The following is a 13,891-nucleotide window of genomic DNA, read 5'->3' as shown; positions in this document are numbered from 1 at the left end:
ACTGCTAGGAGGTCAAACCAGTCAATCTTAAAGGAAATCAACCCTGATTGCTCATTGGAAGGATCGATAATGAAGCTCAAGCTCAGATATTTTGGTCACCTAATGCGAAGAGAGATCTCTTTGGAGAAGACCCTGATGCTGGGAAAGATTGAAGGCAAAAGGAGAAGAGGACGGCAGAGGATGAGATGGTTAGATAGCATCACTGAAGCAATGAGCATGAAACTGAGCAAACTCAGGGAGGCAGTGAAGGACAGGAAGGCCTGGCGCAATATGGTTCATGGGGTCACGAAGAGTCGGACACGACTTAACGACTAAACAACAACAACAACAATGTCATTTACATATTTATGTCGGTATGCAAATGATATAAAAATATAAATGTACTGTAAGTGAATTTATTAGCACTACTTTTAATAAAAGAGACTTGGTCTGTTATTTGGGGGGATATCTGAATGGAAATTGAGTTTGCTGCATCTGCTAAACGTGGGTCCAAATGAGGTATTACTAGATCTGGAAGCACAAGTATATGTAGTACAATCATATATGTCTATGATTGCACTGTCTTACAGATTATGCCTGAAGATCAAGTAAATCAATTTGCAGTTGCTGAATAGATTCTCTCCATTTAATATTTAAATCACGGATTATAAGACTTGCTGTGGAAAGCACATCAGAAGCTTCACAGGGCAAAGGGAAATTTTCCCCAGTACAAAAGTTGCAACCAGGTAAACAATATTCACACATGCTTCTGCCCACCCAAAGAACAATGCAAAAGCAACTCTCACACATAAAACCCACTGCATTTCATGCATTTTAAACTGAGTATCATGTATGCAAAGTGCAAACATTATCACTACAAGAAAACAAATCAATATTGCCAGACCACAATACAATAACCAGTAAAAGAATTTTCAAGTCCAGAACACTCAAGCCACTGACTAATCGGAAAAGGTCGCTGTCCTGTGGCAGAGCAAATTTTTTTGTACGCAGATGTTCCACTTGCAGCACCTCTAGGTGGGAGGGCCAAAATACACGCTTGTCCAGATCCCCAGAAAGCTACAGTCACTGTAAACAAAACTGAGCCAGATGGTGCTCACTAGACTTGGTATAAAGGCAGCTTCCTCATTTCTCACTAGTACAAGTTCTAAATCTCCTTGAACATAACTTGAAGAATTTGGAAATTATATGTCAGCATACATTTTGGGTTCATCCCCTGGCATGTTTCAAAATGCATTGTCTAAAAGCAAAGCTCTAAACAAAATGCTCTCTACAGACACAACCATATTTCTAGATGTGTAACAGGTGAAAGGATATGGCTACAACCTCCAGCAAAGAAGAGTAGACAACCACTGAAACAATCACATGGAAACAGCAGGCGAGCATTGCTAAGTCCCATTATAGTATGTGCTCATAGAACAGAACTGTGCTGGGATTTAATAAGAAATACTGCACTGTGTAAGTATCAGATTTAATTATTTTTGTAATAAATTCTGAAGTTGAATGAACCATTCATGATATAATATTCATGAACTAGTTCATGCCCTAGCTTAATTAATTCAATATAATAATAATAATTCTCCTTAAAAGATTCAAATAAACAAAACAGTATTTTCCAATCTTTTGGATAGATTGGAAAAAAAAAAGAAGACATTTTTGCTGCATCAGGTTTCTTTGGCCTTTGCAGTTGGGCAGGTTGAACCAGTTCAAGGAATGAGAAACCGATCATTGCATTCTAAAGCAATACATCAGGCACATTCACTTTTAGCAAAGAAGGCCGATGGATGCAGCTATATACTGTACAGCATGGCAGAGAGTACTGATTTATTCTCATGTTTAGTCTACAAATCAGTAAATATGTTGACATCTCCATTTATCCTTAAACCAATGGGTTGCATTTCCCCTCTCTCTTATAAATAAAGTAGTTAAAGGGGCCTTTTAGAAGTGATATATCCCAATCCAATTTGAGACTCAAAACCTCTTTGGCTTCTTTTTATAAATTATATTAAAAAGTCGGGAAGAACAATTGATCGTGACTCATTTATCAAACCAGTCTTACTGCCTCTTTAGCTTGTGGTTTATGCAATTCTTGCTTTCTATACATTGATTAAAATTAGTTAATAACTGCCGCTGCTTATATTTGCTATAAGAATGATTCAGAATTCGTGATATTCTCGTGTCTTTAATTTCTTTGGCTATTTGATTGTTATGTGATTGTTGATTACTGTTTGATTATTGTGAGCCACCCAATGTCACTGAGATTCAGGCAGCATACAAGTTTAATCAATTTATTACCATTATTATTTCTTGTTCTTTTTCCAAGCATAATGTTGCTTACCAAAAAGGGAAGGGAAGGGAAGGGAAGGGAAGGGAAGGGAAGGGAAGGGAAGGGAAGGGAAGGGAAGGGAAGGGAAGGGAAGGGAAGGGAAGGGAAGGGAAGGGAAGGGAAGGGAAGGGTATGGTATGGTATGGTATGGTATGGTATGGTATGGTATGGTATGGTATGGTATGGTATGGTATGGTATGGACATACATAGGTATTTAGAACAAAGATTACTTGCTCTGGATACTTATTTCTCTACAATGAACCATACTGCTTTTGTGAATGAACAATGTGTATTACATTAATGAATATTAAAAGCCAAAAACAACCATTAGAAAACTTCATTTATTTTACTAATCAATATCTTTAAATTGCAAAGTTCTAGATTATCTTGAAGGTCATAGGTTTCTGTTTCTCCAAAAACAATCGTGTGAACAGTTTACACTCCCTTGATGAACAGTAGCAAATGTCCAAACTCAAATTTAATTGGAAGAATTACTGTTTAGAATTCAATCTGAAGAGTTGCTGTTTGGGCGTCTTGTGAACTTCTGAGTGTAATGCCAGATGGAAAGACCTTAGATAATAGCCCAGATCAGCATTCCTCAGTTTGCTACTCTCCAGATATGTTAGAGTATACTTCTGTGAATTCCTAGTCAGCACAGATTTTGAGTAAGCTGGCTGGGAATTCTGATGTTGTAGCCCCAAGACACCCGGAGAGCAGCAGGTTGAGGAAGGCTGCACTGCATTTAATATCTTTTTAAGCCTAACCATGTACCGGGAAAACATTTTACAACATTCAGGTCTGAGTTGTTTAAAGGATTTTTGTTACATTATTGCCAACAATTCCAATTCAAATATTTTACCTAGGCATTCAAACTACATTTAGCACCGCTGAGCAACAATCAAAGCTATGTCAAGGGTGGCAACAAGTGCCATCAAGTTTCATCTTACCCCTTAGAGCAGGCAGCAGGGACCTTTCTTTCTTGTCATCACATTTGTTACATTCACTGAAGTACAGCAGGAGAAACACATCCACCAGCACCCACATGAGAGAAGTGGCAAGAACCACTTTGCAGTAGACAAATCTCCGCATCCTTTATTTAGTTATTAGTTACAGACTGTAGTAAAGGCAGGTGCTAATATGATGCTATACCCAAGCCAAGGAAGCTGGCACGAATACACAGATGAGAACATCCCACTGAAAAGAAAAGCAGAAGAATGGAATTAATTGATAAGTAAACAATTCATAAGCATAACCATTTAGCCCACTACTGTTTTCCTTTAGAACAGGTTTATTAATTCCTATCATTTTCCATAGTATGCAAGAAATGCATACCAAATTTTCAGAAAGAAAAAAGAAAGAACCTTTCTGGTGTATAATGATATGTGGAAATGACCTTGGGAGACAGGAGGAAGAGCAGCAGACTAGGCAATGGTCAGATTAGAGGCAGCTGAACCCACAGAAGGAACATGGGTGTGACAAATGTCTCAGAAGGGACCCTCCCTAGTTTCTTGGACTGTAAAGGTGAGGGGGAAAGAGATGTACTTTCAAACTTTCAACACAGTTGTCAGCCTTGTGAGGTAGTCCAGACAAGAACACCCAGAAGTAGTAGCTATAACTTTACTGTAAAGTTACATTAACAGAATCTTGCAAGTCATTTCCACATACCATTACAGGTACATTTTAGAGGTGGTTTCTTTGATGTTTTCCATATTCAGGTTATGCATATCTATAAAGCATTCTTCAGAAATGTATGCTGACTCAAAAAAGAGAATAATGACCAACCATAAACTTAGGATTTAATGAGCTCTCAAGTGAAATATCTTGTTGCAATAACACTTGACCATACAAGAAAATGGATAAATGCTATAGCATTGTTGTCAACTACAGTTAAAAGATGTGCTGATCATATTCAAGCAGGCAGACATGGAGTACCAGCAACAGTAGATATTGTTTTATTCTTCCTTTAGTAATACATGCAGTTAGATGCTCCTCCCCTCAAATATCACTTTCTGTTGACATTATGTGGGATTCTTGGCTGGTCTATGCATATTCTTACTTTACACAAGCAATTACTGTAACATTTTCACTTTTACAATATGATATGGTTTTCAAAAGTAAGTTAATGATGTAATTTAGTTTCAGTTGATTTTCATCAAAGATCGGCCAATAATGATGCAATTAATCTCTTGATGACTCAATTGTGAAAAGCAGATTATAGACATACTGAAAAAAATGGGAGCATAATACTGGGTGCTGGCTTCTTTAAATTTAAATTCATTCATTTTCATTTATTACCTAGCAGGAGGTTGCTTCCTCTATTTGCTTTTATCATTGTTCATTTTGTAAACTTTTGCCTTTCCAATGTATTAACAGCAGTTCTACAAATTGAAATTCACTGTATCTTGAAGGAATGCCTCCAATCAGCCATAATACAGAAAGGAAAGAATGAGGACATAATTGGGACATTTGGAAGAATCAAGCACAGTGGGATACATTTTAAGCCCAAATCCAGAAATTGTGAAGAGGAGGCATCAAAGAAGGTAGGCTGAATAATGGTTTTTTCTTCCAAAAAGGAACAGACAAGCACTAGTTTTGATTGCCTTGGTAGCCATTCCCAGGGACTACAGATCAGAAAAAATGGCCCAGTAATTGGATCTGTGATAGAAGTAGCCACATTGAAACTGGCAGTGAATGAATGCATTTCTAAAAATGTGCTGTATATAATTTATGTATAAGATACCACCCAAAAGCAGGGCTCTCCAAATTATTATTATTATTATTATTATTATTATTATTATTATATATGATTAATTATTAATCAAATTTGTCACCGCCCATATTGTGAAACCATATCGTGAAACCATACTGTTATGGTTTTATCATAATGGAAAGTGATTCTACTTATAAAAATCAACTATTTAAATTTGCATTAATTCACTCATTCTTTTAAGCGCAACCTGTTAGAGTAATGTTTCTCAACCTTGGCAACTTGAAGATGTGTGGACTTCAACTCCCAGAATTCCCAGGCCGGCAAAAGCTGGCTGGGGAATTCTGCAAGTCCACACATCTTCAAGTTACCAAGGTTGAGAAACTCTGTTTTAGAGAGTCACCACTGGCAGCAACTCTATATATTCAACAGCAATACAGTAAAATAAGTTTTAATTTAAAAAAAAATAAATAAATTCCAACAAAACAAAATAATTAAAGCAAATTCCTTTATAATACATTAATGAAAACTGTATTTTATTAAATTCAGTTAAACGGTTTATTCCCATATAGTTAATTTTCCCACTCATATTAAAAATTATAATTCCATGCAATGTTTGAAAGGGCTCTGTGATTTCCAGCTTTGGGTTGTATACTCCTGATTTAAAACATGTGCCTGATTGCTCAAACTACATTTCAGTTCACTTATGGCTAAATGGACCTTATCTGTCTCCCATCTTGAAACTTCTTTGTCACCAGCTTCACCAATCTCCGTAAAAAGTCTTTTTAACACTATGCTTTATATATCCATCTCTGAGCACAGCTGCTAATACAACTGCTATTCTTTAAGGTCTCCTTTCTCTCCAGCTACAGCACATTAGCAGCCATGCTCAGAGACAAGCCACTGAAAGCATGGTGGGAGAAGTGACACCCAGTACTGAAAACTAGGATTTTCCCTTGCTATGCAGTAAGGGAGATCCTATTGTGAAATTGGAATTTTTTTCCCTACTAACCTTCCTAGAAAAAGGGGATTTTCATGGTCAACACAAGGGGTTGGAGGAAGGAAGGCCTATAGAGTTGTGTGTATGCACAAATGCCTGTGGATATGACAGACAGTGCAAGAGAGGGGAAGGATGTGTGTGTGCCTCCTGAGTGGAAGGTGAAAATACATTTTTGTGTGGTTATGTGTCAGGGGAATGCTGTGTGTCTGTTTCCTGTTTTTTAGGGAACTATCTTAAGATAACTTTGACAAAAGACTGTGTTTAACCTATCCCTGTGGAATCAGCAGCTTGCACACTATTTGATAACCAAGCCTGCTGTTCTCCATGACTTTCCTTTATTAAAAAAAACTCAGCAGAGAAAGCATCCAGCAAACTCACACACTGCTATCTTGTATGTTTAGTAATCCCAGCCTAAATAATTTACATAGGTAACATTTAGAGCAAGATTTACCACACAGCTAGAAAAGTTATCGGAGTTTTGTGATAGAATCTGTCAAATGGATCCTATCCCTGAAAAAAGACATAGATGATTTCCCACTTCAGTCATGACTTGCTCCCTGCAGCAAGAAGAATATGCGAAGTGCGTAAATTCATATCATATACCCAATCTTAAAAGCCTTCAAAATGGTATTTATAATATATGAGAAAATGAAATATCTAACACTTAAGGCAAATAGGTTTGGATTCTAAGGTATGTTAATATAAAGAAGTGGATAGAAGAAATGTTTGCCCCTGCCTTCCACTGCTAGAAAAACTTTGCCTCCATTCCCGCTGCCTCCACCAAAAACCACTTCCAGAGGATGGAGATGGGGTGAGGTTGGACAGAAATGGAGGGGTTTCCATTTGTGACTTTCCCCAAATAGCTCACGTTTGGAACCCATGCTGATTTTGGATTGTTTCTCTCCTTCTCCAATGCCTCATCTTCTATTTTCCACAAAACGCTCTCAACCTTGGGATGGGGAGGAGTGTAGGTGACTGCAATGAGGAGGAAGGGACAGGAAATGCTCCTTTCATTAAGTTCTTTAATCTATTCTATAAAAGGCTCTGGGCTGAAATGGAAGCAATTACAGCCCAAGAAACACCTATATAATTTTCTTACTATTGTATTTCTAAATCCCTCAATGAACTTAAAATCTCATTGAGATACTCTTCAATATAATATTTTTACCGTAAGTAATATATTACTTACACAGCCTTTGAACTCTTAAGAGTCCCCTGGACTGCTAGGAGGTCAAACCAGTCAATCTTAAAGGAAATCAACCCTGATTGCTCATTGGAAGGATTGATAATGAAGCTCAAGCTCAGTTACTTTGGTCACCTAATGCGAAGAGAGGACTCTTTGGAAAAGACCCTGATGCTGGGAAAGATTGAAGGCAAAAGGAAAAGAGGACGGCAGAGGATAAGATGGTTAGATAGCATCACTGAAGCAATGAACATGAAACTGAGCAAACTCAGGGAGGCAGTGAAGGACAGGAAGGCCTGGCACAATATGGTTCATGGGGTCACGAAGAGTCGGACACGACTTAACAACTGAACAACTACAACAACAATACATTCAGACTTATATATTCCTGAAACAGAGAAGAAAACATACAAGAGAGAAAGGATGCAGCAGACCAGAAGGTGCCTGAACAATTTCAGAACATCATTCAGCCTATTAGGTTCATGACTCTTTAATTTCCTTCTCACTACAGTACTAGATGCCTTGGGTCAGCATCCCAAGAGACACTGGCAGCTACATCACAGATTCAATATACATAGGCCTTGGCTTCCAACCACGCTCTTTTCAAAACAACTTAAGTGCCTTTTAATTGAACTGTAATGCAAAGGAACACTGCATTTTCTAACATAAAATATCAGAGCAGGTGGGAATTTGTAGACCCTCAAGACACATACATTTTGTAAATCAATACTGGTTAGCATCAGGACTGGCAACAGAACAGTTAAACTCAAAATGAGCGTTTATCTTTGGAATGCAGTGCTTCATAATTGAAGAAGGGAATGTGCAAAAAGTTCATGAATTGGGGCTTTTACAGAACTCATTACTGAAGAGTTATAAAAGCAGTGCTGGTTAAAAGTTGTTGTTAGCAAGGTAAAAAGCCTGAAAGCTGCATTACAATGGAGGCATAAGTAATATGTGATAACATGCTATCTGCAGAATGGTTCTTGCCTAAAAGTAAAATCAATTTGCTGGCAGCATGACCAACTATAAAAACCATGTAAATCATGAGTCCTGAACCAAGGACAGGAGAATTACAGAAATAAATTACTATTCCCTCAATCACCCTTAAAGAGGATTATAATTGTCCTGATTCATGATTTAGTTACATTTTAATAATGTACATTCTGGGTTAAAACAAGGTCTAATCCTCCTCGTTTAGTTTTCTAAACTCACAGCTATTCAATCTCCCTCAAGGCCTCTCATTTATCACTGTATACACTCACGTAAGTAGGAATGGAGGGATGCTAACAACCTGGCATTTATATACAATCCCAAGAACACTTGGAACGCTGCTCACCTGCTTTTCTGACTTGGAACACTGATTTTGCTTCCACTTTTATTTATTGTCAAAAGCCTCTCCAGTTAAATACAAATTTTCAACTGCTCCTCATCAAAGCCCTCTTTTTCATCCAAGTCCAAAACACTAATGACAGTTCTGAGTGAGCTACATTGTGCAAAAGCCCCCCAAGGCTGACTTTTAGGGTACCAAGGTAACTTCAGGTAGTTCCTGAATTATTGGCACACACAGCACAGCTCAGGAAAGATCCTGACTCTTGGGAAGAAGGGGACTCTACAATTATTTAGCATATCTGAGATACAGGAGCTCATCAAACATATGAGGAAAAGCACCACAATCCTTCCTTTCTAAGGCATAGGTAAAATGCCTTCCACTCCCTTGATAAGCAGTGAAATCTCGGGCGGGGGGGGAGGGAGGGAGAGGTAGTAGCTGAATTGCTAGTGACAACAATTGTCTCAGAAGCTGGACACTCTTTTTTCTTTTAATTCTTCCCCCCCCCCAAACTGAAAATAAATTAGGTAAAGAGGTTTGGGGCTCTCTCCATCAGCAGCATAACTCTCAAAACAGACCAGGACCAAATCTGGCGCAGAGAAGAAAACAGCAAAAGAAAGACTGAGCTTGAAAAACCACCCTCACCAATTCTACCAGTGTACCCTGATGGAAGAGGCCATTGGGCACACCTTGGAAGGCTCTATTTTAAGCCCCCTCCTTCCTGGTCATGTGACCCAGAGCTGAAGCTTTGCGGCCTGCCCAGGGTTTCCCAGTGCCCACAGACACATAAACACAACACAAGAGGAACGCAGAAACACGCACAGACACATTACCTCATCACAGGAAAAAATATAGATGCTTCCTACGGCCACTGATGGTAACAGGGTTGAAATTCCAAAAGCTATGTTCTGCATGCTTTCCCTCCCTTACTTTTAAATCAAGAGTCTCCTTGAGCTAAATATTGTAAAGAGGTTTCTGGATAGCTTGAAAATACTGTACTTTTGCTGTGAAAAGAGCTGCTATGAAAAAAGCACATGTGAGAAAAGGCAAACCAAGCTGACAGCTTTTCTAACAGATGCAAGTCCAAGATAACTTTAAGATATCATTCTGGCTTGTCTTTTCTAACAGGTATTGGTTTCATGAGAACATAAGCAAGACTTTGGATCAGACCAATCTGGTTATCTCTGGCCAACATTCTGTATTATTTCTGGCCAACAAGATGCATTCAGGAAGCTCAAGAAGATGAACATGAGAGTCACAGCTCTCTTCCAGAGCACAGAAGAGAGCATAGGCTTCCCATGATTCCAGAGGCAACACACACAACCCTTAGGAGTAGCTGCCACTGACAATCTGATTCACCATAAAGACAATCTGACCCTCATGGCAGTACACATATTTTGTCCCTGGCATCTCCCCAAAACTGACTCCTCAAATTACTATGGTTTGTGTGTTCTTTAAATAACATGTAAGCTGTGGCTCTAGCCCCATACCTCTGTTTAGCACTGGAGAGAGAGAGTTTTGACGGCTTCATTTGAACTAATGAAGTTTAGTCAAGTTCAGGGTCCAGATCATTCAGCTCTCTTGCTCCAAAGCTTTACCAAATTGTATCTTGATCCAACACCACAAGCACTACACAGAGCTTTCAAAATTGTCCCTAGAGAATGGGGACTTTGGTATAGTACAGCAGTGAATTGGGATTTGTATCTAATTGATAACGGTATGACTGCACACATGCTAAATCCTTTGATATTCAGAGCTGGGGGAAATGAGAGTCACATTTCTCAGGCACTGCAGGACAGTGAGCCAGGGTGTGTGAGTCGAGAATGTTGTGCTTTCTCAGAAACCACAGCCTCTATTGGTCATTTCTTCATATCTGCATCTTCCCATTAGCTGACCACAGTTCCTCTTTCCCTTCACAACTTCCAGAGTTAACCACAGGGCTGGGTGGCTTTTTATATTTGAAGCCCCCCCCCAAAAAAAAAGTTTCAGAGAACATCTGGATGTACATGTAGCACCTACCTGTAACTCAATAGACTAAATATGTATTTTTCCACAATTGTTTGCAGCTGACTGGTGCTACATGAGCATCTTTGCAGACGTCAAATCATCTTTATGTCTTCCAGTCCAAAACACTGCAGTGTCCTAACAGGAATAGTCAGGGATGTACCAATTCAGGTCCAATGGTCATGTGTCACTCCCTCAAATTTGGGCACACCCTTCCAAAAGTTGCTGTTGACAGAAGGGGACAATTATTAAATATTAATAACACATGGCTCTTGCTGACTTAAAATATATAATTAAAAATACAATCATAAAATCCATAAAAATCTAAGATTAGTTTTCGTATCTACAATTGAGACCTAAATACACCTGCACTGGTGGAGAAGAAGAGTCTTAGAATAATCCCAACATTCTTTTTTCATCCAAAATTAAGTACTAACAGACTTCCAGAAGAACTTGAACTACGACCTCTAATAATTTTATGTGCAGCTTTTCATTCACCTCTGGCATGGCATGAGAAGAACTGAAGATCATATTACTGAGTTAGATAAAGCAATTTTCAGCATGATGTCCAGACAGTAATCTATAGTTTGGCTAATTAATTTATGTTTGCATACCACCATAATCAGCATGATGAGTCTTAGCAGTTTACAACCATCATAACAATGTAAACTGCCAATTCACGTCAATAAAATGATAGTAAAAACAGCAAAGAAAATTACTAAGCAAGTTACTCAAAAGCCAATAAAAAAAGATAGGCACCAACCACAACGTTTGTCCCCAAAGGGTTTTTGGAAGAGATCTGTTTAACAGCCTTACAAAATGATGCATTGAAACAAACCAGCTTCATAAACCAAGGCTTCAATTTGGTACAGTTTAGCAAGCTGTGGTTAAAAATCACACTTCCTTTCCCAGATCCTACGTGTCATACAAGTTATTCATCCAGAAAAGGAACTAAAACAAATCTGGAGGGAGTGCAAACACTGGTGGCCAGTTTGCACAACATATTACGCTATATTGTGGTAGGAAGCAGGGATAGCTACACAACAGTTCTATTTCTGTAAACATGCCTTTGCTGGATTATTTTAAACAACGAGACAGCTGGGGAAAACTTAACTTTCCTCAATTTACTCATAGTAGCTACAGTTCCAAGTAAGCCGCCACACCTAGCCACCATGACACTGGCTGGAATATCAGCATGGGGGATTAGCAAATTGTCTCCAAGAACCATTTGCCATGTTACCTGGCGAGACACCCTCATCATTTATACTTACCGTTATCTCATGGTCAAATCACCCAGTCATGGTTTTATAGAGAACAGATTTTTTTTCAGGGAGAGGACATCGTTTTGTATAATGCAGTTGCAGACAGAAATATTGTAAAACTAAATATTTTAACATGTAAGTTCAACAAAAAAGTAAAATTTAAAATGATGTTTGAAAAAATTAAGGGGTCACACTCTCATGAGATCATTCATGAGAACATAGAAATATAATGAGATTGAGTTATTTTATGAAATATTTGTCACCTTACATTCTATCAAATATATTTGTTTAACTGCATTTATAAGCTGCCCCAACCTAACTGACTGTGGGCAATGTACAGGAGCAAACTAAGACAGAATATCTTGACAATTAAAACATTCCAACCACATAAATAATCAAAATACTAAGAAAACAAAGCAAACAATACCGTACAATAAATGCCATTAAAAAAAACACTGTTTTAAGGGCCTTCCTGAATAAAAGGAGGGCAGGGGCCAATCATACCACTGACAGGAGAATAGTTCCTACTATGAGAACTACTACCAAGCAGTAGTTCAGAGCCCTCTGACTTCCTGTGGTGGCAAGGTGAATTCTGTAGCAGGCTTTCCCTTGATTTTTAGACCAGACAGGCAGAATCATTCTTGGCAAGGCAAGAATACATCCCCACCCTTCACCGGAGTGATTACCAGCACTTTGAGTTAGGCCCCAGTAGTTTACTGGCAGCCAAGACAGATCCTATTTTGCAGTAACAGATTTCTTCAACAACTGCAGCAGTCTGGTTGCTTCATTTCTGTACAAGTTATAGGTTCCAGGTCATCTTCAAAGGCAGCTGAATGTACATGTTGCAACAGTCCAGTTGTGAAGTTATAGAGTATAAGCTAATGTTGCTAGTGCATCGTAGTTAAGGCAGAGCTGCAACTGGCATACCAACCAAACCTAGGCAAAGGACATTCAAGTTATTGCTTCCACCTACTGATCCAGCAAGAGTTGTGAGTCCAGGAGGACCCCCAAGTCACAGACCAACACCTTCAGCTCCTTGACCCAATTAAGAGCAAATACTGCAACTGATGTTAGCTGATAAGCCCAACGTTTACAGTCATACTGTACTTCTATCTTGCTAGGTTGAATCTGAGCTTGTTTCCCTCACCCACACCCTAGGAGCATCCAGACACTGATTCAAACTATCTATGGGATTTCAAGGTTTGCATGGGGTGGCAATGTAAATCAGAATATTGATGACATCTCATTCCAACCTGATGGATGACCTCTCTCATATAACTAATGTGAGGAAGGAGCCAAGTCCTGCAAGAACTCATAATGGTGCACCCAAGGGCTCAATCACTGTTTCCCCATGATCCTTGACTGGACAGCTTACTCAGATAGCAGTGAAACTAATATAGTATGGTGGCTCCTACTCCCAACCATTTCAGGCAGTCCAAAAGGATATCATGGTCAATGGTATTAAATGTTGCCTAGATGTCCAAAAGGAGGGCTACAGTCCCTCATCCAGGTCCTAACAAAGGTAATCTATTAGAATGACTAATGTAGTTAGTCCGATTTTTAGTCAGGCCTCTGCAGTGCAACCCACATCACTTTTTCAACCATCTTCCCTACATAGGGATCACAGGCAAGAAATTTATCAAATATGGCTAGATTGACAAGCAGTCTCTTCAAAAGGGGGGGGGTGTGCAACACTGCCTCCTTCAAGGCTAGTAGCATCACACCCCATCTCAAAGAACCATTTGCTACCCCAACGTAACTGACAACCTAAATCCAGCCGCACATGCCCCGCCTGGAAGAACCAGGAGGGGCGCAGATCTAGCCAACAGGTAGAGGAGCTCATATTGCTGAGGTCCTTGTCCACTTCCTTACATTCCATAAGCTCAAAACAATCCCAAGTTGAAATGCAAGACACTCCCCTCTAACACTCCAAGCCCACTTTACACATGTGTGTGGTCTCATGTGCCCTTAAATGTTCACAAGTAAAAGCACATCCCCTGACAACATTTTCTTAGTCCTATTTTAGGGAACAGTCTCTCAAAAATTAATTCATTTCATACTTCTGATTGACTTATTTCTAAAGA

At 39.0% G+C, this 13,891-nt stretch overlaps 1 protein-coding gene across 2 annotated transcripts in view; it reads right to left on the bottom strand.

The window, feature by feature from the left end:
• Nucleotides 1-13,891, bottom strand: part of GALNT13 (polypeptide N-acetylgalactosaminyltransferase 13) — a 187,306-nt gene that overhangs the window by 161,395 nt on the left and 12,020 nt on the right. Inside the window, exons 2-3 of one of the 2 annotated variants that reach the window (XM_025166288.2) lie at nucleotides 10,561-10,770; nucleotides 3,272-3,518 (exon numbers count right to left, since the gene is read on the bottom strand). In XM_025166288.2, coding sequence (XP_025022056.1) covers nucleotides 3,272-3,413 — 142 coding nt within the window. In that variant the 5' untranslated portion in view covers nucleotides 3,414-3,518; nucleotides 10,561-10,770. The remainder of the gene's footprint in view (nucleotides 1-3,271; nucleotides 3,519-10,560; nucleotides 10,771-13,891) is intronic. The other variant, XM_007427590.4, reaches the window with a different exon arrangement.

The sequence above is a fragment of the Python bivittatus genome, unplaced genomic scaffold (genome assembly GCF_059951505.1).
Source record: "Python bivittatus isolate LINGU-HERP-01145 unplaced genomic scaffold, Pbiv_v1 ctg000480_np1212, whole genome shotgun sequence".
NCBI classification, from domain to species: Eukaryota; Metazoa; Chordata; class Lepidosauria; order Squamata; family Pythonidae; genus Python; species Python bivittatus.
This window is presented reverse-complemented; position numbering and strand designations above follow the sequence as displayed.